Source organism: Phyllostomus discolor, chromosome 4 (genome assembly GCF_004126475.2).
Source record: "Phyllostomus discolor isolate MPI-MPIP mPhyDis1 chromosome 4, mPhyDis1.pri.v3, whole genome shotgun sequence".
In the NCBI taxonomy this organism is placed as follows: domain Eukaryota; kingdom Metazoa; phylum Chordata; class Mammalia; order Chiroptera; family Phyllostomidae; genus Phyllostomus; species Phyllostomus discolor.
In genome coordinates this window covers 101,976,406-102,000,482 of record NC_040906.2, presented here as the reverse complement: position 1 = coordinate 102,000,482, position 24,077 = coordinate 101,976,406, and the positions used below count along the sequence as shown (strand labels likewise).

The window sequence follows — 24,077 nt, the reverse complement described above, 5'->3', positions numbered from 1 at the left end:
CAAGCTGGAGGATTGCCTGTAGTCTGAATTTGACAGTATGGACCTCCTTAGGGTGCTTGGCTACTTGAGGGCAGAATCCCATAGGAGGGCTGCCCTGATCTGAGTCTCCTGGGTGCTCTTTTTGGCACAGACTGTCAGGAAAGGAAGCAGAACATGGGCACCACCTAAGCTTCTCCACTGCTTACAGGATTTCCAGCTGCAGGGGCCAGTCAGTACTATGCCATCCTCAGCATGTTCAGGGGCTTCAGGCAGCTGGGACCTGCAGGGATCCTGCCCTGTCCTTTTGGATCTCCCCTTAGTGCTGTTTAGGACCTTCCCAGCAAGTTCCCTCCCCAGCCTGGACCCAATGCTGCCAGCCTCAGCTTTCACTGTGATGCCCTTCGGTGGGAACAACATCCTTTCTATTTGCAGTTGACTCCTGCTGCCGTTTGGAGATTGCAGTGTGTGACATGAGTCTGGAGTCATTGGTGGAGTGGGGGCGGGGAGGCAGCTCTGCACTCTAGCAGTTCTGTTATGGTTTCTCCCACCATCTGTGTTCCCAGGTTGAGGGTTTAAGGCCTGTTTGTTTGAATGGCTGCTCTGCTGCCAGGAGGAGCTGCCATGGCTGCCAGGCCTCACTGCCTCAGGGTTGTACCAGTGGCACCAGCACTGCCAGAGCCTGCCACCAGTCACACCTGGTAAGTGATAGGGGCAGGGGCAGGGGCAGGGCACAGGCTGGAGCATCCCAATCCTGAAAGCTGCAGCTCAGTTTTGGGCCTTTCCTCGGACAGCTTGCTGGGTCCTTCTAAAGCCCAAGGACCAAGCACCCAGGGCCAGAGAACCATGCCTGTGTTAGTGACAAGGCTTGGGGAGGGTGCAACTTCATCTAGCTGGGTTTGATATCAACTGTGATCAACATTCTTTGGCAAGGTGCTGAGGATGGGGTGTTCAGGATTAGTTATCCTATGTAACCCTCATTACAGCTTTGAGACTGGGGTCATTTTATTCCCACTTTATAGATGGGCAAAATGAGTGGTCAACTTGCTGGCTAAGCTGTGATTTCAAACCAAGTTGGACTGACTCCAAGACTTGAATTGCCTTATCCATGGAGAAATGCCAGTGTAGACAAATGATGAAAGACTTTTCTTGGGATGGAAGGGAGCCTCTGGGGTTCAGGGTGGACCTCGGGGCATCCATAAGGATGAGTTAACCCAGGCTGGGGAGGCTGTGAGGGGCTTATGGAAGGTGATGGAGCCCCCGGCATGGGGTCAGGGCTGCGGGGGGGGGGGGGGCGGGGGTCATGTCCTTTTGGACATGTGGAATTTGCAGTACCCCAGGGGCCATCTGGGTGGAACCATCCAGCAGAAGGTAGGGGAGAGCAAGAAGGGAAAGCAGGTGAGAAGAGACTGCCAAGCAGCAGTGGGGGTCATTTGCATCAAAGTGATAGGTAGGTCTCCCAGCAGAGGAGGTGTGGGAGGAACTATGGGGAAGGACATTGAAGTTGGGAGGAGGGGAGTCAGGGAGGGGACAGAGAGCTACAGTCCTAGAAGTGGGGAACCCAGAGGACCTAAGGAGGAAAAGCAGTTCAGGGACTAATGGTACTCAGTGCAAGTGCAGCCTGCTTTGTGCTCACGTGTGTGCATAGCACGGGGCCCCTCCCAGGGGTGATGTGGACTGAGCCCTTCAAGTTGTCTGGGGCTGAGGATGGAGCAAGAGGGAGGGCATGGGAGCAGAGACTGCCAAGCAGCACTGTGGGTACCCAGCATTGCAGGCTCAGCAAGGACCTGGATGGGACTGAACAAGTCCGTGGCACAGGTGGGGAACCTGAGTCTCAGCTGGCCAGGTAACTCATCTGAGTGATAGGAACTCTCACTTTGGACTTCTGAGCACTCTGGACATCTATGGAGTGAGCCCTGGTATGGAGAGTGGGCCAGCGGGGTACTGAAGGCCAGGCGTGGTGTTGGAGAGGAACTGCACAGTGCAGAGTGCATGTGGCTGAGAGAGGCATGAAAGGCACATGGGTGATGGTGAGAACCAGCTTCAGGAGAGCTCATGCTGCATGCCTCTGTGTTTATATTTCACTCAACTTTATTTTTCTGTGAACTTCTGGTTCCCCCAGCTCTCTGTTGTCAGAGTGAGGTGTTTAAAGTGCACCTACTTCAAAGTACATGGACCAGAGTGCTAGAGCTTCAGGAAAAGCTCTGTAATTTCTGAAGGATCCGTACAAATTTGGAACACATTTCTGGTAATGTAAGTGCTTTGTGTGTAGCAGCAAAAGGTAGCATGCTAATTAAAAAAAAAAGATTTTATTTATTTATTTTTAGAGAGAGGGAAAGGAAGGGAGAAAGAGGGAGAGAAGCATCAATGTGTGGTTGCTTCTCATGTGCCCCCTACTGGGGACCTGGCCCACAACCCAGATATGTGCCCTGACTGGGAACTGAACCAGTGACCCTTTGGTTCACAGGCTGGCACTCAATCCACTGAGCCACACCATCCAGGACAGCATGCTGCTTTTCTAGCACAGGAATGGAGCTGGCTGTGTGTGATTTCCTGTTCACCGCAGGTAGCTAAGTGACCCTGCCACCAACTTCTCAGGGCCTCAGAAAGAATGGTGGAAGGAGGACCAAGGCAGTGCTAGGGCAGCTGCCACTGCAACTTGGAGGGTGGTGCAGAGTGGAACCCCCACTCTCCCCACACCCAGGTTGGTGCCTGGCACATGGCAACGGCTCAGTAAAGATGTGCTGTGCTGGGTGAAGAAGGGAAGGAAGACTGTGGACTGCCAGTTACTGAGCAGTTATGGGCTATGTCTGCAGGTGCTACCTCATTTTACCTTCTCAACAACCCTGCAGGTAGCTATTGCTGGCCCATCTTACAGGTGATAAAGCCTAGGTTCAAAGAGGACTGTGCTGTGGGCCACATAGCCAGGGAGCATTGGAGCCAGGACTGCAGCCTCATCTGCCTGTCCATGGAGCACACACATTGGACTGACTGCTGCCCAGGCTGACATGACCTCAGTAACACTGACTCATCCTTGAGTGTGAACAGACCCTTGTGACTGGTTGTTGCTTGTTCCCAAGCCCTAACACTGTCTTTCTAGGCTCAGGTATGTGGGAACTGGAGTGGGGAAAGGCCTGGGATTATTGAAAAAACAAACAAACAAACAAACCCCCAAAATAGATTCTTGAATGGCCATTCATGCCTGTATGAAACCATCAGGAGCTGTGGGGACAGGAGGGAACATGGGTCCAATCTTGTGTGACCCTTAGTAGGCTACTGGCTTTCTCTGTGCTTCGGTTTCCTTATCTGGAACCAATAGTCTCCCCTCACAAGGACCTAGTACAAAGAGGGCTCCCCCTGTCCCCCATGGCTAAAAATTATTGTAAAGCTCAGTGACATCTTGTCAACTCAGTGACATCTTGCACAAGCCCACAAATTGGCTTGTGTTTGCTGTCACCACTGAGAGTCTTTTGGGTTTCTGGGAAAGGTTGGAGAAGGGGTACAGAATAGGGTGTTCTTCCTCAGCTCTGGGGTTTGGCCTCCAGGCAGCTGGGCGTGCCCCTGGCAGTTTGTGCATTGTCCAGCTGGAGCAGGTGCCGGCATCTCCAAGGGGCATAACTGGGAAGACTTTGTGCTGCCTGTTCTTGGCTGAAACGTATGAAGGTAGACATGGAATGTCCATATGTTCCGTTTGCCCTCTTTCAGGGAAGCAGGCTGGGTCGGGGTGGAGAGACTCTGGAAGTCTCCCATAGTTGCTGAAAACAACAACTCTCTCTGTTCAGCACTTAGCCTGCTGGGCTCTGTGCTCCACACACTCTATGCCATGCATTTCTCACTTTACCCTACGAGGCAGTTACTGTTACTCTGGTGTACCTCTTTGCAACTATGGAAATGAGGGCCAGAGAAGCTGGTACCTTTTTCCAGGTCCCACAGCAGGTGGCTGGGGCTATTAGGATTTGAACTGTAGGGCTGAGCCCAGAGCCTCCCTGACAGGAGGCAGCTGGCATTATCCCTGCCAGTGCTGTGTTTCAGTTGTTGGGCACATCTGTCCATCCTTCTGTCTTTGGCCAGTGGGTTGGGGTGTTGTCTGTTCCTGAGCAGGGTGGCATGGGGAAGCAGCCACAGGAGTGCCGTTAGGGTACTACTGCCTGAGACTTGGGCAGGGGCAGTCCGTAGGCACAAGGTTAGGTGGTTACCCCCCTACCCCACCTGCCTCTTCAGGGCTTGCATGAGGTATGTAGTGACAGACAGTGACATCCTTGACCTGAGATGCCCAGAGACCCAGCCAGGGAACGAGACACACATCAGTTTAAGGCCAGCCCTCCTGTTAGAAGGGTGTGGTGACTCCATGAAGACACAGGTCATCAGCCCTGCGGTAGAGATGGGGTCTCTGCAGGGGCAGACAGAACGTGTGTATATTGTGTGCTTAGGGCCCAGAAGTCCGGGTTAGGGAGCAATTCAAAAGCTTGTGGCTAGACTTGAATCCTTATTTCAGCTTCATTTTTTGGGTCCTTTGAGTGGGGAATTGCAGGCCCACAGTCACAAGATTTCCTGATGATTTCTGACTTTTCCAAGACCTTCAAGGTCTTGTTTGTAGCCAGGCTTTGGGACTTCCTCCCTGCCACCTTGGGTATGTGCTTTGGGAGGAAAAGGCCAGGTTCACAATGTTCTCAGGGCAGGAAACCATGTCCATGCTGACAAGTCCAGCTGTGCTCTAGGCAGTGGCTCAGGCGGTCAGTCCTCTGCCCTGTCATTCTGTGGGGACCAGCAGAGAAGCTGAGGAGGATGGGGTGGGAGCAGAGTGGGCAGCTGTTCACTGTGGCAGTGTCCCTTTCATCTTGGGTTCTGCCCAACTCCTTCTGCCACCATCCTTCTTCCTTGTCCCGGCAGCCTAAATATGGATGGACTGAGCCAGCTGAAGTCCAGAGTATCCCGCAAGTCTTACTGAAGAGTGCTCCTACCCTGCCCCTGCCATATGGGTTCCCTAAGTGGAGCAGAGAGGAAGTCCTGCCTGAAAGCCCCATCCTAGCCTCTGGTCTCTGTCCATGTGGCAGCAACCCTCTGTGAGACCTGCTGTCCACATCCTATGCATAGATGCCTAGGAGGCAGAGCCCATTCCCCCCTCCTAGGCCTCTCTTCCTGGGGGTACACTCACTCAAGAATTCTCCTCATGACCCTACGCAGAGAGGGGTGAGATTCAACATCCTGGGAGCTAGAACAGGCTGGAAAGATATTCTCAAACATGACACTGTTCAACCCAGTGAGCTGGACCATTTTTCTTTGTCTAGTTTTCCATGCAGCACCACCAATCCATCAGAGTTGACTCTTGGACAAAGTCTATTTGCTACACTTGTAGGACAAGGTATGGCCACCATGGCACTGGAAGTTTGTAGAGGCCATCAAGTCCAGCACGACTCCTCCTGGCCATGCCTCAGGACCCCTGGGCTGGTGTCAGCATAGGCATGGCTCAGCATGGTCACTTACCCTGTAGTTCAGCTTGGATCGTACTTCTCCTGGAAGGAAGCCCCTCACTTCCAGCAGGGATAGCAGCTACCCACCACGGATGAGGAGGTTTGGTCTCCACCTTGCTTCTGTCCCAAAGACTCACTTTTACCTTCTCCATGGGAGGGTGATTCCATGTTTTTTTGGAGGGCTGATGATTTGACACTAACTTGTGGTACAGGGGGGAAAGCTGTTGAAGTCTGACCAACCTGAGTGCAAATCTGGATTATGTCATCTGCTGTGCGAGTTTGGGCAAATTATTTAACTTTTCTGAGCCTAAGGTCTCATCTGGAAGGCAAGGTTACCTTGGAGATTAAATGAGGGTATGAATGCAGAGGATCTCACCTGTACCTGTTTTATACCTGAGACACCCTCTGGTTCCTTGAGAAGGGGTGACAGGAGGCTCAAGAGGGCACCATGGTGGCCATTGTCACCCAAGAGATGGCTTAGTGCAATAAGGACTGAACAGCAGGGGATCCGAGTCAGTGACATTGACAACCACAGCACTGTCCTTTGTGGAGGCTTACTGTGTTCCAGGTGCCCAGCCAAGTACTTCCATGTGTCTCTCATCTAACCAACATCACTGAAGCCACGATTATGGTTTTTCCACAGCTGGGAGTCTGCATGCAGAGAGGGAGAGGCAGCCCAGGCTGCACAACCCTGACTGCTTTGGCCAGTGTGTGCCTGGCTGTTGCCCGCCTGTGTCTGACCCTCCAGGAACTGCACTGAGATGGCAGGGTGTGACAGAAAGATGGGTTTCAGAGGCAGGGAGCTCTGCTTCCACCACTGTGGCTCTTGGGAAAGTCACTAACTTTTTCCACCTGTGAAATGGAGATGCCACCTTAGCCTTGCAAAATTGTCTTCCACAAGTGCATGCTGTGACCCCTGGTGTGCACTGCTACTGAGCATTTCCACAGCCCACAGAGCTATGACTATGTGTGGGTGGCCATGAAGGGTGACCCAAGCCAGTGCTAGCAGCTTGGCCCTGACCACATGTCTCTGAGTCACCACAGTGCTAGGAACATCATTGGGTGAGGAGAGAGATTTTCCTTGCCAAAACAACTTTATTTTTTGAAGGAGGGGGCATGCCTATTGAGTGCACCCTCCAGGCCTGATGGTCTTTGCTCATCCCTATTCCTGACTGTCCCATTCATTCTCCCCTCAGCAACATGTCTGTTGCTTTAGCCAACGCAGTATGCCAGCACTGCCAGGTATGCTTCACTCCTGCCAAGAGGATTGTCAGCAGCAATGGAAAGCTGTAACATGAGCACTGCTTTGTGTGTGCCCAGTGTTCCCGGCCCTTCCCTGAGGGGCTCTTTTACGAGGTGAGGATGCTCCCAGGACCTCAGTCAGCTGCCTTCTCAGAGCCCTAGACCCTGACCCAGCTCCAAGTATGGGCTGTGCACTGTGCCTGGCTGGGGTCCTGACGGGTGACAGATGGGGCAGTCATGCCAGGCCTTGAGTCAAGCTGTGCTTCTCCCAGCACAGAAACCTCCTTGTCACACCTTGTGGGTCCGTTCCTCACCTGTGAGATGTGAACAGTGCTTCCCTGGTGGCTGTGGGTGCTGAAGGAGAGTCACCTTTCCTCCAACGTCCTCTGGACAGACCCTGGGAGGCCCTGGGATACAAACACCCTGCCCTATGCATTTACCCTTCCTTGGGATCAGACAGTACACTGAGTAACTTAATGTCTATCAGATGGTGCTAAGTGCTGTAGTTGTAAGGTATTTTGAGTAGGGAGGGAGGTGGGTGGTCAGGAAAAATAATGTTTGAGCAGTCCTGAAGGAGGGCAGGAAGCCATGTACACAGCTGCGCAAAGAGCACTTAGCAGGACACAGCAAGTGGTAAGGGCCTGAGGTCGGAGGGTGCAAGGTGTGTGAAGAGCAGTGGGAGGTCAGTGTGAGGGAAGCAAAGGAAAGGGAGCAGTGGGGATGAGGACAGGAAGGCAGATTTTGGTTTTTGTAGGATCTTAGGATTTTACCATGGAAGGGGCAGGAACCGTTGCAGGTATGGAGCAAAGGAGTCTGTCTGCCTGACTTTGGAAAAGGACCACTCTTTCTGGTTGCTGTGCTGAGGAGACACTGTAAGGAGTGCAGGGACAGTAGCTAGGGGTACAGGTTGGATCAGAAGCTGGCTTGTTGTAATAATCAAAGTGAAAGTGAAGGTGCCTACAGTGGGCACACTCAATGATCTTGCAAGATAGTTGTGAGACACAGCATTATTAAAAATTAAATTATGTGAAGTGTACAATGAGATAAAGTTTTATTAAAAACAAAGATAACAAACTCAAAACCCACTGCTTCCTAATTATTTTGTTACATTTTACTATCATCTGCACCTTTGAAGTTAGCTCTACACACATGTGTGGTGGTCGTGCTGTGCCATGGTGGCGTAGCACTGCATGTCTGTTCTCAGCTCTGTGCCCACGCCACGGCCATGGTGGGAAGAGGTGCACCACAGAAACTGGCAAACACTGCAGGTCAGTACCTGCCCTCCAACCATAGCTGGTCCTTAAACAGTTAGCATCATACTTCTGCTGGTTGTGGTGGGGTGGTGACCAGTGGAAGATGCTGGATAGATTTCAAAGGCTGGTGGATGGCAGAGTAAGAGCAGCTATTCTTCATGGGGCCTCCTGGGAAATGCTGACCAACTGTACAGGCAGAGGGAGGGGTGGGCAAACCTCTGGAAATGGTGGCCATGTGCCTGGAACAAAGCCTGACACACAATAGATGCTCAGGAAATATTGCTTGCTGAATGAATTTGTACCCCTTCTGCCCCTACAAGTCACTGGATAGGGCTATACTCAGCTGCAGCCTAATAAGATGCTCATTTTAGAGAACAGAAAGACTAAGTAAAATTGTAAGGGAGAGATGAGAAAACAGAGGCTGGCTTTAGCTACTGTTGGGGCCAGTGCAAGGACCCTCATTGCCCAGACAGATGGTGTCCACACTGGCATCTGCTAACCTCAGGACTTGGGGCTCTCCCTCAGGGAACACCCTTCCCATGTCCTCTTTCTGTTTGCTTTTCCTGAATCTTTTGTGGCCTCTGGGGAAATGGACTTCTCACACAGAGAAGACTCAGGGAATGGGGAAAAGTGACACATACAATTCCAAACTGACCCCAGCCCCCTAGCCTATGCTCCCACCCACAGCCCTCAGCAGGCTCCTCGGACTGACAGGGCCAATATCTTCAGCAAACAGCATGGCTTTTCAGGACTGGCTTTGCTGAGCTCCCACTTTAGTAAGGCCCCTCACTGTGCACTGCCCTTTGTCGAGTAGGCCAGCCATTCCCTCTGTCTCTAGGTTTGATACCTGCTGCTCCCTGCCTCTGCCATGCCCTCCTCTCAGTACCCTATGCCTGCTGTCTTTCAACTGTTTATCACTTCCTTTAGGAAGCCTTCTCTGGAGGAAGGGTTGGGTGCTTCCTCCACTCCCTGCAAGGTAACAGTTGTATGAAGTGGATGCTTGTTTAGCCTAAGGGCACGTCCTGATCTGACAAAGACCCACCGGTGCAGCTCAGAGAATGATGGCTGGTTGGCTTATCCTTTCTCTGCTGGCCCCATCTGCAGTTTGAAGGCCAGAAGTACTGTGACCATGACTTCCAAATGCTGTTTGCTCTGTGCTGCTGATCATGTGGTAAGGGCTGGAGACAGTACATACCTCTGCGTGGCTTGGGAAATTGATGGGCAGGATCATGGATAGCTCTTCCCTGGATGCCACGTCTCTCTGAGCACTGGCCTTCAGACCCCTATAGACATTATCTTCCCGAGCTCTGGGAGGAGTCCCTGGACCAGGTGGAGCACCAGTGTGGACAGGGCTTGGGGTAGGGCTGAGGAGGGGGAGGGGTGCGCACTCTGCCCTGGTGAGCAGGGACCTCTCTCTTTTAGGCAAATTCATCATTGGCTGTGTCATCAAGGCCATGAACAGCAACTGGCACCTGGGTGCTTCTGCTGTGAGCTGTGTGATGTGGAGCTGGCTGACCTGGGCTTTGTGAAGAATGCAGGCAGGTGAGATGGGCCTGCCCAGGTGAGATGGGCAGGAAAGAGGGTCTCTCATCACAGGCACCGTGCACTGAGCACCAGGCTTGTTCCAGGTACTGTGACCTGTGCCAGCATGGCTGCCTGGCCTACCATGTCCCTGCCAGGCGGGTAGGAGGGCCCAGTTTACAGGTGAGAACTGAGGCTGGATAGAGTGAGGGGTAAAGAATCTGGGCCCACCTCAGGCTTGGGGATGTTCCCAGGAGCAGGCTGATTGCATACAGCAAGGAGGAAGGTGGCCAGAGTAGGAGCCATTAGACTCAGTGCTTCCAGTCTAATGAGCTTTGAATCAGGTTACTACCTCCTGGGCACCCCACACTGCTGACACTAGCCATCTGCTTCACACCTGCATGCATGGCTGAATGCATCTGGAGAGAAAGCTCAGTCAGGGGTTCATTCTTAAATTCAGGGCCATCGATCTCATTGATGCTCAGTGTTTAAGCTCCATCCTCTGGGAAGAGTTGCTACTTTCACTTCTCCCCTCCTCTTACCACAGTCTCCACTCCCCACTCCTGCCCCAGGTTGATGACATCCCCTCCTACCTGCCTGAGGGGACAACCTCTTGGGTCACCCTTGCTGCCCAGCATCTGTGCTGCCCATAGCCTGCTTGTGTCTCTGCATTTCCCAAAGCACTGCTCACCCTGCACCCTTTTGAGAGGGCTCAAGGCTTCAGTAGCTCTCTTTCTCCCTTTCTAAAGGATCAGGCTGGGTAGCTTCCATGGGCCAAAATGCCCTCTGAGTTCCTCCTACATGATTCTCGATTCTCTGCAGAACTCCCCAGCACACGTGCTGGCTCCTCTCATCTGCTCCCCACTGCCTAGTCAGGGTCCCTGTGGCCTCCACATTGCCAGACCCAGAGGTCACTGCCAGCCTCTCAGTGGCCTTCACTATAGTCACCCTCTTTCTTGCTGAAATGCTTCCTCTCTGGGAGCCCAGGCCCCTGTGTTCTCTTGCCTGTCTCCTCCTCTGGCTTACCTTTCTCCATGTCTCCACGTTGGGTTCTTTTGGGCTTTGCACTTAGCCCTCATGCCCACCCACCCTCCCAGAGCCCTAAACAGTGTGTATGTGTTGAATAACTCAGATGTACACCTCCACCCCAGACCTCTCTGGTGGGACACTCAGCTGCCCTCATGACATCTCCACTGGTGTCTGTCCAGCAGGCATCCCAAACACAGTGGGTCCTAAATGACTCTGAGCTTCTCCTTCACTGACCATCAAGACTCAGGGAAGAGCTGTGCCTACTTTGTGATCAACACCCTAGCTGTCTGCTGATTCTCCCACTCTCCCACCTAGGCACTTGTCACCACATCTATTCTCTGACATAGCACCCCTTACTCCTTCCTTACGCTGCTGTAGTAACCCCGACTCTTGCTTGCCCCATGCTGCCTTGTGTCCATCTTGGTGTCTGCAGGGTACTCTACCAGGTACTCAGCGGTAGCTTCAGTTCAATTGAGAGGCTGTGGTGGGCAGGCAGCTCCTTGGGGTTCCTGTTTTGATCACTGGGAAGGTCTAAATGCCAGGTGTATGTATGCCTGTGCAAGTCCTGTCCCTTTCCTGAGCCACAGTTCACACTGTGCCCCTAGCCTCACTGCCTTGTTGGGAAAATCTGGAAGAGGCTAAAAATGCTCAGGAAATTTAAGACAAGGTACAAAAGTAAAGTTTTGCTGTAATGAATGGGAGCAGGGCCCTTGCTTGGACCCTCCAGCCTGGGCTGGCCCTCTGAAGACCACAGTGCAGAACCCTGGGGTCTGTGTGGGGTAGGCGTACTGTGGGGTGTAAGAGCCACAGTCAAGAGCATGTGTTGCCTGTTTCTCCTCTCTTAGCCTCTGCTTTGCCATTGTTGGATTGAAGGGAGAAGTTTGGGGAAGTGTATTGTTAACCAATCACAATAACCTTCAGAATCTAAAGTACAGTTATGCTTTTTAAAAAAGATTTTACTTATTTATCTTCAGAGAGAGGGGAAAGAAGGAGAAAGAGACAGAGAGAGAAACATCAATGTGCGGTTGCCTCTCTTGCACCCTGTGCTGGGACCTGGACCCAGGTATGTGCCCTGACTGGGAATCGAACCAGCGACCCTTTGGTTCACAGCCCCATGCTCAATCCACTGAGCCACACTAGCCAGGGCTACAGTTATGTTTATGATCACTATAATCAAGTACATACAAAAAAAGGACCTGTTAAGGCAATACATACCATGCTGTGAAATGAAATAGCTCACAGCTTGGCCAGTCCAGGCTGGTAGAGGTCTCTTGGGAGGGAGTAGGGTGAAGGACACCCCTTCTCGGTCTGGGTTACTGGGAGGCAGATTCACACACCAGGGCCCAGTTCCCCGCTCAAGGTGTTCTCAGGCAGGGACAGAGCCTGGTTGTCCACTCATGCTGTATGCGTGACCAGGACTGAGCACCTGCTGAGAAGCTCTGCGGATTGTCAGGCCACTGGCAGGTCTCAACGTGGGTTTACAGCAGCAGGGATCAAGAAGTGATGTGCCCCCTGGACCATGGTTGCTGGATGTCACCTGGTGACCAGCCTGAAATGTACTTACAGTGTTCAGCTATAATTCATCATCTGTGACCCCTAAACTCAGAGGTCATCTGGCAAAAGTGCCACAAAGCGAACTCAAAGCACCTTGCACGTCACAGGAAATATTTGGACATGCCTCCTACCCCTCACAGGATTCCTGCATCTCCTCTTCTCATGGGACAATTGCAGCCACCTTCCGGGTTCTTTCCTCAGAATTCTGTTGCTGCATGTTTCCCTAGTGGAAAAGAGGCTGAGCAGCAGTCAGGAAATAAAAACACTCATCGCTCAGGAGTTATTCCTCTGGCCTCCTTGCCCCTGTTACTACAGGGCAAAGTCACTGATTACCTAATAGCTATAAGCAAGCTGGGCCAACACAGCCTGCAAAGGGTGCAGCTGATTCAGACAGTTCTCCCTCTTTAGGGATTTGCGTATCAGATCAGACAGAGCTGGATGCTGGGTAATGAATTCTGACCTTGGAAGGAGTGGCAGTAATTCACTGAGATTTCAGTCTCTTCTCAGAGTATGGCTGGGGAGAAAGGGGCACTCTTTGTGAGTCTGGGAGAAGCCTCAAAACCCTAAGGGAGTTGTCCTGAGACAGTCTGCAGAAGGGTCAGGTGGTGGCTGGAACTCACAGCTCTGACCTGGCGCTCAGGGAGCTCTCATTGGTTTTCCCTTCAAAGCTGGGAGGTGGGCCTGAGAGCCTTTTGCCACTGAGCAGGTTGCACAGGGTGTTTCGAAACTTCTCAGCCACAAAAAAGTATATGATGGGATCGAGTACCCCATTGAGGCTGGTGAGGCAGGAAGTGATCCGGTTCCCCAGGGCCAGGGCATGCTGGGCAGTGCATGAGGCACCACTGCTGTGGAAGTGCAGCACGTAGACAAAGCGATGGACGTGGTAAGGCACGAAGCAGACCAAGAAGATGGTCAGCACCATGGCAATCATGCGGACTGCCTTGTTCCTAAGGCGCTTCTCTACACGGGGACCCTGCTGCAGGCTACGGATGATCAGCAGGTAGCAGGTAACAGTGGTGACAAATGGGAATGTGAAAGCCACAGCTAAGGACATGAGCGCATGGTGTGAGGCCTTTTCCCGGTAAAGCTGCAGGCAGATGACTGTGTGGTTGGTCTCCACGGTTTGTGGGCTCACCAACAGTGGGGCCATGGCCATGGCCACCACCACCCAGAGGAAGGCACAGGCCAGGTGTGCATAGAGAGGCCGACGGAGTTTGAGGGACTTGACAGGGTGGACAATGGCCAGGAAGCGGTCAGCACTGATGCAGGTGAGGAAGTAGATGCTGGCATACATGTTGAGGTAGAAGAGGAAGCCGGTAAGGCGGCATGGGATTTCCCCAAATGGCCAGTGGTTCCCCGAGAAGTGGTAGACAAAGCGCATGGGCAGGACCAGCACACAGGACAGGTCTGCCATAGCCAGGTGCATCAGGAATACGTTGGCAGGGGTGCCTGATCTGCGGTCCTGGATGAAAAGCCACAGGGCCAGGGCATTGCCGACAAAAGCCAGGAGAAAACTCAGGAGGTAGAAAGAAGCAAAGAAGACATTCTGCAGCCACGTCTCCTGGACACACTGGTCTGCAGTGCCCAGGGAAGAGTTGGCCATCAGACTTGGAGAGGCTGCTTCAAGGCCATTCATGCTTCGACTGGAGGCAGAGCCTAGGGATGAGCCTGGAAGGGAAGTGGACAGATCCCAGTCGAGCACTACCCTCCATGGGAGCCCCCAAAAGGACATTGGGATGCCTCCAGAACCTGCCAGTCCCTAACCACGAGAGCCATGCTGTCTCATGCTCGGCATTTCCTGGGGGGCAATGGGAGCCTCTCCTGAGTCATTCTGTGTCACAGGCTTTCTGAACTTCACCAAACCCCACAAATAGACCCAGGGCTTGGAGCTTGCCAGGATGTTGCTGGGCTAACTTCTCTGGGAGGCTGTGCTCTGTTGAGTTTTCCAAAGCCTTTGCCTGACCAATATCCCAGAGTTCATTGTCTCAGACCCCGGGCAACAGAGTCAACACCACGAGGAAAGTAGAGAGTGAACCCTGTCTGTCTGAGGCTTTGGGAGTGGGAGAGTGGAGGGAGGGGTCCCATATTTTCTGTCCTGGCCCTTAGCAGTGCTGAGTGGCAGGGTGGCACGTGGGATACCTGAGCCCCACCCTTAATGGGCAAGGGGATGGGTTACTTGGTCCCAAGAGACTAGCATGTGGGCCCCTGCCAGCTCCTCTGTAGTATTGGCCTTGCCAGGTGAATTCTGTTCACCCCAAGTCCCAGGACCCTCCCTGACTCACCTGCTTGTCTGGGCATCAAGGCACTTCCCACAGTGGCCTTGACCAGTGTAGCTGCTTTACCTTCCCCTCTGCCAGCTCTGACCACAGCTCCCCAGCACCTGCCACAGAGGAGGCCTCACTAGAAATGCAGATGTGGGCTGTGTCCCAGGTCAGAGGCCTGCTCTGTCTGCTGGCAGCCAAAGGCCATACAGGTGCAGATCCCAAGGTCTCTCGAGCTTTCTCGGCTCAGCCCCATAACTCTGTTTTGGATGCCCTAATGGGTAGAGAAAGCCTTGCACTCAGGCCTCAGGCCAGCAGGATTTGTTTTATTACTCGGAGTAATTTAGCAACCTGGAACAGATTCTTTCCTACGAGAGATAAAGCCATTTCACCCAAAGGAGAAGGCTGGCCAGGGCTTTCTAGATCTGCACCCCAGAAGGGCCAGGGCCTGGAGGACACCCATCTGCCTGGCTTCATTTGCCTGCTTTAGCCACACCAGAGGGGCCAGCTAGAGCCCTGCTGTCCTTGGCAACAACCATTTTACATCGGGTGAACCCTGGTTCTGGTGGATGTCTTCCCCAACAGATAGGGTAACATACTCCTGTTTAGATTTTTGGTCTACTCAAGAGATCCAGAAAAGAAGAGCGCAGGACTCCTTCACCAGGCCTGGGAGTGGGAGGTGTGGTTAGGAGAGGGAAGGATGCAGGCAACCCTCTAAGCAGGGATCAGGGAGGCCACCAGCCCTGCTTCTTCTGCCCTGCTGCTCCTGCCCTGGGGCTGCTCCTGCCCTGCTGCTCCTGGCCTGGGGCTGCTCCTGCCCTGTTGCTCCTGCCCTGGGGTCACTTAAAGGCTTCAGCCTGGTGAACTCTCACCTGCAGTGCAGCTTTGGGGGCTTCTGGCCTCTGTGATGGGACTGATGAAGGGTGGAGGAAGGGCTGTTCACAGGAGAAAAGAAGCATTCCAGCAGTGGAGTCACATAGTCACATAGTCTATTGTGGCCTTAGGTGGGCCTGCCAGCACCTGGCTTTCTGCTTTCTACCCAATACCCTTGACCTCATACCCCTGCTGAAGGCTGCATGCATGCACGGTCTCAAAATGCTTTAAAAATGCTTGATTTCAAAATGCTTTCATGTTTGTTTTTGGTTTGTTGAGGTTTCTCTATCCCTTACCCATTTTAGGAGTTTTCACACTGATTTTGGCAGTGTCTGAAATGGACCCGTTTCATTCTCTGTGCAGGCCATAGAAACATGAGCCTGGCCTGCATGCACCCCTCTGTGCTGGGTTCCTCTGCTTAGGGAAGGGAGGCTGAGGGTGCGTGAAGTGCAGCCTGGACAGTGCCAGCCGGGGTTGGCATGGCTGTGGGTAAGGGGAGCAATGGAGGGCATATGTGGCCATAGTAGGAGACTTCAGTGGCAGTCCTGTGGTAGGAAGGCAGCCTGGCACGTCTCCCTCTTGGCTCCTCATCTGACTTTGCCTGTGCTCCACAACCTAGTGGTGAGGAGCCTGGGTGCCAGCTCATTGTATTGCGGGTCTGAGGCAAGGCACTGTCTGTAAGCCCAGCAGGTTAGATGAGGACACTGCCTTATGGGACTGCTGTGATTCAGATTGGGGTGTCTTCCAGACATAGGTTCTACCATGACCTCAGAGAATATCTCAGGGACAGGCACAACCCACCCCTGCCCTGCTTAAAGTTCCCTCTGCTTAGCCCCTGAACACCCTCCCCTCCCCCACCCGACACTGGCCCTTACCTCTTGCAGCTGGGTGCAGGTGAAGGGGCAAGAAGACTGAGGTGTGGCGTGGTCCCCGTGTGGCTGCGGTGGAAGGCCGGCTATTTAAGGATGGGAGGGGAGGCAGCAGCCCCTCCGGCTCTGAAAGAACGCTTCATTCCCAAGGGGTCCCTTGTGTGGTGGGCACTCCTATGGCTGCCTTGGCTGCCCCTGTGCTGTGAATATTCCAGTGTGTCCCAGGCTGGGAGTCCTCTCACCCCCAACTTGGCCACTGAGCATCAAAGAGGCTGAGTGTATGTCTTTGAAGCTTCAGAGTTGATGCGGGCCGGGTGGGGGGACTGGCTGGGGCTGACAGACACAACAAGACATTTCAGAAGGGGACAATTTCCTACAATTGGGAGTTACTTGGAGGGGCTGGCTGCCATGGCAATGGGCTCAGGCTCCCAAGCCTGCATGGGAGACAGTGGAGGGGTCTTGTGAATGGGGAGGGTGAGAGGCTGAGGAATCTTGTCTGGTTGAATGAGAGGAGACCTTTTCAGGACTCTTGATGTAAGGTCCCTGTGTCCTGCCCTGTATAATTAGGCTCCATTTGGGTGTGTGGAACAAACCATGGCCTTTATCTTAAACAGGGCACAGCTGCAGGCTGTGTATAATGGGGCGCTGTCTGTGCCTGTTGGGACCACTCAGTCTGGAGGCCTGGCCCTCAGCGGTGTGGGCCCCTCCTCGGCATGGGAGGCCTATGAAGGGGCCACTGCTGCCCACTGGCCCCCAAGACTCATTTTGGGGGTGTTTGAGGCTGGGGTGTTTGGATGTTAGCAGTTGCTGCTCCTGAGACTGCTTCAGCAAAGGTTGTTTCTCTGTCTTTTCAAAAAGAATATCTCCAGTAACAAAGGGAACAAAGTCACAAATTTTAATTTCAAAAGACTTAAATACTTAGTTAAAATGTAAAATATGTATGTTGCTCTCATTGAGAAGTAACTAACTGCCACATGTACTACCTCAGATTTGTTTGTCACCCAGTTGTGTGCAGTTGTGTTACTGTCCCTTTACAGAGCAGAAACTGAGCCTCAGAGAGGTGACATATGTGCCAGTTATAAATCACTAGAAATGGCAGAGCCAGAATTTGAACCCGGAAAAAATTCTTCAGCTTGCCTTTAGATCTGGTGTGGGGACCATGTATGTCAAAAATACACTATCCATTTGTGGTTCCTTCAAGAGAGCTGGGCTTCTTGATTCTGCCCTGACTGGGAACCAGTGGGGTGTGCCCAGGCTCATCCCCTCCCTGCCATTCTTTGCGGGTGGCTGAGTGACTCACACTGTCTGCCCTGAACAGGGCACTTATGTGTTGGGGTGATTGCTGACAGAGACTTTGAGGTCATTGACCATTTCAACAGAATTTTGGGTAGTTGTGCTAATTTCTATAGCTTTGAAACAAAAATTATTCCATATGAGTTGAATGTTATTCTTATGATAAAAACAGTCACCTGTAAATGCTGTGTCTGTGACAGACACACAAGCAAGCAATAGACATGGTGTGGCCTGCTGTGCCAGGGGGTCTGGGGTACAGGGTGTCTGGGTAAAAGTTGGGTGGGGAAATCTCACTGGGATTCAAGGATCTGGGGACTGAAAGGGGCAAATCCTTAGTCACAGAGCCAGAGGGTATAGTCACAGGCCACACCTGTGGCCCTTAGACAGGTAGAGAGTCAGGGTCCCAGGCCAGAAGACCAGCTCTCAGTCTCAGGCTGGCCATACTGTCACAGGGAAATGATGCCCACCAACCCTTCCTTCCTCTGTTTCACAACCTTCATTTACTCACGATTCACGTGTTAACAGACTGATCCTGAGCTGCTGCCCTGTGTGGTGAGTAGCTTAGCAGGTGGCTGCTAGACACTCACTTGGGCACCTTGCTATTCACATTCACTGAGGAGATAAGACACAGTCAGGGCAAGCAGAGAGCAGTGTTATATAGCATGGAGTCCAGACCCAAATGAGGCGCAGGCCCTGTGGTCAAGGGCTGGACACTGAGTTGGCTGCCCTGCCATCCAGGATCTGCTTACTGCTTCTGACCTGAGAGTAATCTTCAGTGGACTCCTTGAACTGCCTGTAAGGGGGCCAACCCTGGGATCAGGTGAGTGTTGGAGAGGCTCCTTGTGGATTGGGAATCTGGCAACAGGGTTGGGGGATGGGGCCTGGCTGCACAGGGCCACTTGCAGGTCAGGAATAGGTGGAAATGGGAGTGATGCACAGGGGTCTTTGCACATTGTTGCCTGGGGACCTGGAATCTAAATTCCTTTAATCTTTGAGGCTCACAAAAACAGAAACCATGTTGATTTCTCTCAGTAGAGACCACAGCTGTTGCTCAGTGCAGGGAGTAGCATCAGAAATTACTCTGAGGTCTACACAAACAAGACTCTGTAATGCTATTTCCTGGGTTTGGATGCCTCCATCTGACACAGCCATGCTTGTCTTTGGAGCCAGAAAGAGCCGGTAAGTGTTTGGTCCCTCTTTGTCTGGCAGAGCCCAAAGGAAGGCTTGTGTGGGCCACCAAACCTGGTCTTCCTTGGCCACTCTGTTGGACATGGCAGGGTTGTAAGTCTGACTGTTACTATATGACTACCCATGTGTGTTAAAAGACATTTGAAAAATAAAAACTAATTTTTGGGGCAAGAGTCAGTGAAATGTCTATTCTATTCCACACAATGTCCTGGGCTCAGAAGAAATGGGAAGAAGAAAATGATCATGTTTGCTGTACCATCCTAAAACAGCAAATACCACCATTCTAGAGTATGTTCTCATAGTCTTCCTCCTTATGCAGAGGCTCCTTTTGGAGAATGTGTCTGAGGGGTTTCAGAACTGGCTAGCTTGCTCTGGGGACCCTGGCTGAGTCTCATGAGGCTCACAGATATTCATTAAAAGCAGGGTGGGTCAGGGATCCCTTCTCGGAGGTGGCCCAGGCTGTCTGAGAGGAAGGGGAGGAGTGGGCACTCTGCCTCAATACCCACCTGCCTCTTGCAGGCACCTGTGTTGGCCTTGCCACAATCTTGAGAAGGCCAAGGGCCTGGGACCCAAGTACATCTGTCAGCAGTGCTACCTGGTCATTAAGGAGCAGCCCCTCATGTTCAGGAATAACTGGTACCACCTGGACCACTACAGCTGCACCCATTGCAGGTACTTGTAATAGGAACTGGTGGAGAGTAGGGTGGGAGTCCCTCCCAGGGCAGTGATGGGGCAGGAGGGTGGGGTGCTGGGAGGAAGTGGATGGGCCTGAAAGGCACCGCTGTGGGAAACCCCTTTCTCCAGAGCTCTGTTCTGGGAAGGTGTGCACGATCCAGATTTGTGACTCAGGGGTGAGCGAGGGCAGGGCCACTGGAAGAAGCTGACAGGAAGTAATCAAAGGCATGGAGAACAAGAATGAGCAGTAGGGGTTGCTGCTGGTGTTGGAGAGTGATGGAGAGAGAAGAGAGGCTGCAGAGCCATCCCTTCATGGCTGTCCCAGGCCCCAGTCTGGTGCGGTGGGGCCTAGAGAACAGATAAGCTTCTCAGAGGACTTGACAGTGCTTTCCTGGGCTGCCTTCTGCAAGTACTATGCTGGAATTTGGTGCCCTGGTGCCTGAGGCAGCAGAAAGCCCCAAAGAGATCAAAGAGCCATTTGCCCAGGCGCTCTGCTGGGACAGAGCAGGGCCTCTCAGGAAGCTGCTCCCTGAGGCTGTAAGGGCTGCTCAGAGCCCCTGCCAGTGTGGGTCCTAAAGAATCACAGTGATATCATCTGGGGGCTCTGTATTGTCTTTTAGGAAGGAGCTGACTGCTGAAGCCTGAGAGCTGAAGGGGAGACTCTACTGCCTGCCATGCCATGACAAGAGGGGTGTCCCCATCTGTGGTGCCTGCCGTCGGCCCATTGAGGGTCGTGTGGTCAATGCACTGGGCAAGCAGTGGCATGTGGAGGTAAGTGAGGTTGGCCCAGACAGGAGGTAAGGGTGCCCCTGGCTCTCGGCCACAGTGGGAATCTGGCTGGGCAGCCCCTCCAGACTCCCACCCCAAGGTTGGGTGGCTGGCTCCCAGGAGGCACCTTTCTCTTGGGTGCTTTCCCTCCTCACCCCTGACCTAGCACCAGCTCATCTGTGTGAACCAGGAGACCACTTTCCTTCCTCCCCTGCTGGCTTGCTAGAGGATTCCAAAGTTATGAGAAAGCTGTAGGATTGTAGGATTGTGGTTGACAGTACTGGCTGTGTCTGTAGTCCCATGTACACACAGAATCTGGGTATACCTGTTGGTGAGTGCTTCAGGTGGCCTGAGTTACATGGAACACTCCCCTGAACTGTGGGCTCTAATAGTATTATGGACATTACTTGGAAAGGAGGCTTTCGCTCCTCAATACCCTGGCTGGCTCTGTGTCCCACAAGATCTGCCTTGGGTAGTACCTTTGGGAAGTTCCTGTTGCTGGCCTGGTTCCTAGCCCTCTGTGAGTGGCTGAATCCTTGCTGAATAGGAAGATGCTGCTCAGTGACTCTGGGGCTTGTAGGGGAGTGCCCCCAGAAGACAGACACACAGAAGGCACCATGCATAGAGCACCTGTGAGGGCCCAGCACACTCCAGGCACTTCATTAGTACCTGACAACTTGGGTCAAGGCTGCTGGTGATGCAAACAGGCCCAGATAGGACAGTGATGTGCAGGATCACTCACTGGGTGTCGGGGTCACTGCTCTAGCCCTGAACTTCCCTGCATTGCCCCTTCTCTGCTTAGCACTTTGTGCGTGCCAAGTGTGAGAAGCCATTCCTAGGACGTAGGCACTATGAGAAGAAGGGCCTGGCCTACTGTGAGACCCGGAGTAGAGGGTGGGCTGGCAGGGCCTGCAAGGGTGCAGATTTGGAAAGGAGGTTGCCTGCCCTTGTCGGGGGCTGAGGGATTTTGGAGAGCCTGCAGGGAGGTATGCTGGGTAGGCTGCTGTGTGAAAAACGAGATCAGAGCAAGAGATTATGCGGGCAGCCCACCTAGGAATCTGTTGTGGTGCTGATGCTCCCAGTGCAGTGTCCTGGACAGCCCTCCCTGCCTTAGTGTCCTCATTTGAGAAATGTGGCCACAGGCCTCATTTGCCTATGCCCAGGCCTCTTGTGGGGACTAAACAAGCTAACTGTGTAAAGTCCTGGGTTCATGGGGCTGACGTGTGCCGTCAGCCTCCTTCCTCCTGCTATGTCTGGCAAGGCTGTCCAGCTGTTCTGGTACAGGAGACAGGGGCGACTGCCCTGGCCCATACCCTTCAGGACAGCAGCAGGAATAAAGGGGCATTCTGAGAAGCAATGCTTCAACCTGGCATCCTTCCGAGGGGTTGATTCTGATGTGCCATGGGTACCCTCACCTCAGGCCTGAGGCTGTGTCCTAGAGGGAGAGCCAGGAGGCCTAGATAGATGCTGAGGACTTTGGGCAGAGGGGCAGAGGGGCAGAGGGGGAGGGCAGGGGCTAAGCCATACCTCTGGTCCGGGGCTGGGACACTGCTGCCTGTATGTTTGATATCTGTTTGGTCCACAGCTCTCTGGGGACGTCTGCTACAGCTGCCGCCATGTGATCGAGGGTGATTGTAAGGCACTTCTGTCCTTGTGCCCCCCTCCTTCCCCTATCCCCCTTCACTACCCCCTGTCCCCCAACCCTCTGGGCTGTGGGTCCTGCAGCTGTGGACCCAGCTGGCCCTCACTTCACACAGCTAGGCCTGTGGGAGAGGCCTGCTAAGCCAGAGTCCCATCTGCCCTCACAGTGGTTTCAGCCCTCAACAAGGCCTGGTGTGTGAACTATTTCTCTTGCTGCACCTGCAACAATAAGCTCACCCTGAAGTAAGTCTTGCCAGCTTCCCAGGGAGACCTGCACAGCATCTTCCTTCTCTGTGGAGCATATCAAGGGGCTCCAAACTGAGTGGGCTTTCTGTGGGCTCTGCCTTTCATCAGGCCTTCCCGGTCATTCTGTTGTCAGGCCCTGTGGGGTGCAGTGGAAGCAAGGGGCAGCTCCAGCCCCATGGAAGCAGGTCCAGAGACGCCCAGGGCATGGTGAAAGGAGGAGTACCACACATTCACAAGGACATTAGGCTCTGGGGAGGGAAGGGCATTGCAGCCCAGGGAACAGAAAAGTCAAAGGCAAAAGAATCAGACTGCTGGCTCATCCAGGAAGCCAAGAGAGGTGCTGTGAGGTGAGGTGGAGCAGGTTTCTGAGGACAACAGGGAACATGGTGGGTTCTGAAGTGTCAGAACCTGGGAGAAGCCTTTAGGAGGGAAGGGAGGCCTGGAGGCCCATCTCCCTGTCCACTGGGACCTTTGGTGAAAAGCTCACCATGGGGTCTGGCCCACTGGCTGGGGCAGGCTGGTGGGGAGGCTGTGGGCTAGGGGAAGAGGGCAAGCCACTTCTCAGGCTCTGGCTCTGTGGATTGAGGAAGACCTGGCTCAGAGCTGATAGGGCATGGGGCTCTCCTGACTGCTGCACTTTCTTCCCAGGAACAAGTTTATGAAGTTTGACATGAAGCCCGTGTGGAAAAGATGCTACAAGAACTTCCCACTGGAGCTGAAGAAGTGGCTGAAGAAGCTGGCAGAGCTGGCTGCCCCCAAGGCCTACCCCAAGTCTATGGGCCCCCCCTTGCCCTCACTTCTCCTCTTCTTGCTGGTCTTCCTGCTCATGCTGAGCTCTTCTGCTTGCCACCTCCATTGCTCATCTTATCTCCCTTCATGGATCTTCCCTTCTCTCTGGTCAGCATTCCCTCCTCTTCCCTTTGCTCCCTTCTCTTGCCCTCTCCCTGGGACTCTTCTCTCCCTTGCTATGGGCTCCTCTCCCTCCTTCTCTTTAGGCACAAGGCAGAGGTGGGGGCCTGGATGTGTTGAGCCTATGACAGGCCCGTGTCTACAAGCCTTAGCCTGACATCCTCAAGGGACAGGAGCAAATGGAGACCTGGAGTCACCTGGCCTTCGATGGGGGCCACTTCTCTTAGCCCTGCCTAGCAGACCTGTTCCATTCCTACAGGGGACCTGACAGCTCACACTCTTTTGTGGGGGCTTGGCCAGCCTCTGCCCAGACTGGCCCCAATGTGTACCTATGTGGCCCTGCACAGACAGGTAGCTGCCCTGCCCCAGGACCAAGGCCACAGGGAATAGGAAGTCTGGTGAAACCACTCTTCCATCCCTCAGCCACCCACTCAACCAAGTAGGATCCTTGTGCCTGAACTGGGCCAGCACGTCCTGCCAACTCACTCCATGAATCAACAGGATGGACAAGGACCCTACTCCTCCCTCACTCAGGAGGCTTCCTTCCTAAAATCTGGCCTTGGCTACTCCATCCCAGGTTTGGGTCACTGTGGCTTTCCCAAGCTCCTCTGTGGTCACTGCAGTCCCTCCATCCCTGCACCCCAGGCACACATTAAGCTTCTGGGTAAAGCTGGGGGCCAGAAGGTGGTGGAGCCAGGTGGATGGCTCATTCCTACCCTCCAGGGAGGATACTTCCTCCATGGCCAGCACAGGACTTGGTGTGACTCACGCTTGCACAATAAATAAAGGCTTGCGTACACAACCATTTTGTTTGCATGGTCTGTGGCGATGGGGTCAGGAGGTCGGGCAGCGGCCCCCTTGAACATACTTCAACAGACACCAGACAGGGCAGGTGGGACCCAGTCCCTGTTTCCAGGGCCAGGCTTCCCTCAGGGCTTGAAGAAAAAGGCCAGCCAGAAACCTGCAGTCCATGAAGGGTGACCCGGGGTGGGGGGGGGGGGTAGAGTATGCTGGGGAACAGGCTCTGACAGGGCTGCCAGTGCAGGAGGTGCAGCCAGTCCTTTAAGGCTGTGCATCCAGATCTGCCTCCTACATGAAGCCAGCAGCCTCTGCCTCTACCTGGCTGGTAACAATGATGTGTCCCATTTTGTTGCCATGCAGGGGAAGGAGGGAGGTGTGCAGAGAGAGGGGCTTTTCCACCTAGTCCAAGAAATGGGAAGAAAGGAGGGGGGAAGGGGGGAGAAGAACAAAGGAGGGAGAAACCAATGAAGTCATTCTCTGAGAGCGGAGTTGTCATCCGTGTGTCTC

General features: G+C 53.5%; 2 protein-coding genes across 2 annotated transcripts; one reads left to right on the top strand and one right to left on the bottom strand.

Annotated features, from left to right (window-relative positions):
* The first annotated feature begins 6,622 nt into the window (after positions 1 to 6,622).
* LIMS2 (LIM zinc finger domain containing 2) lies at positions 6,623 to 23,571 on the top strand. The gene is given in 11 exon segments (XM_036022577.1): positions 6,623 to 6,803; positions 9,047 to 9,113; positions 9,365 to 9,412; positions 9,415 to 9,484; positions 19,050 to 19,202; positions 19,826 to 19,976; positions 20,776 to 20,867; positions 21,294 to 21,378; positions 21,559 to 21,607; positions 21,782 to 21,857; positions 22,509 to 23,571. Coding segments are annotated over 11 exon segments (1,365 nt in total). The 5' UTR covers positions 6,623 to 6,647; the 3' UTR covers positions 22,927 to 23,571.
* Positions 12,243 to 14,058, bottom strand: GPR17 (G protein-coupled receptor 17). Its single transcript, XM_028510820.2, has one exon. It carries the CDS (start codon positions 13,776 to 13,778, stop codon positions 12,663 to 12,665), a length of 1,116 nt encoding a protein of 371 aa, XP_028366621.2. The 5' UTR covers positions 13,779 to 14,058; the 3' UTR covers positions 12,243 to 12,662.
* Positions 23,572 to 24,077: the final 506 nt, after the last annotated feature.

Excerpts from the sequence above, each read along its gene's own strand:
- GPR17 (XM_028510820.2), bottom strand. The coding sequence starts at position 13,778 with ATGTCCTTTTGGGGGCTCCCATGGAGGGTAGTGCTCGACTGGGATCTG.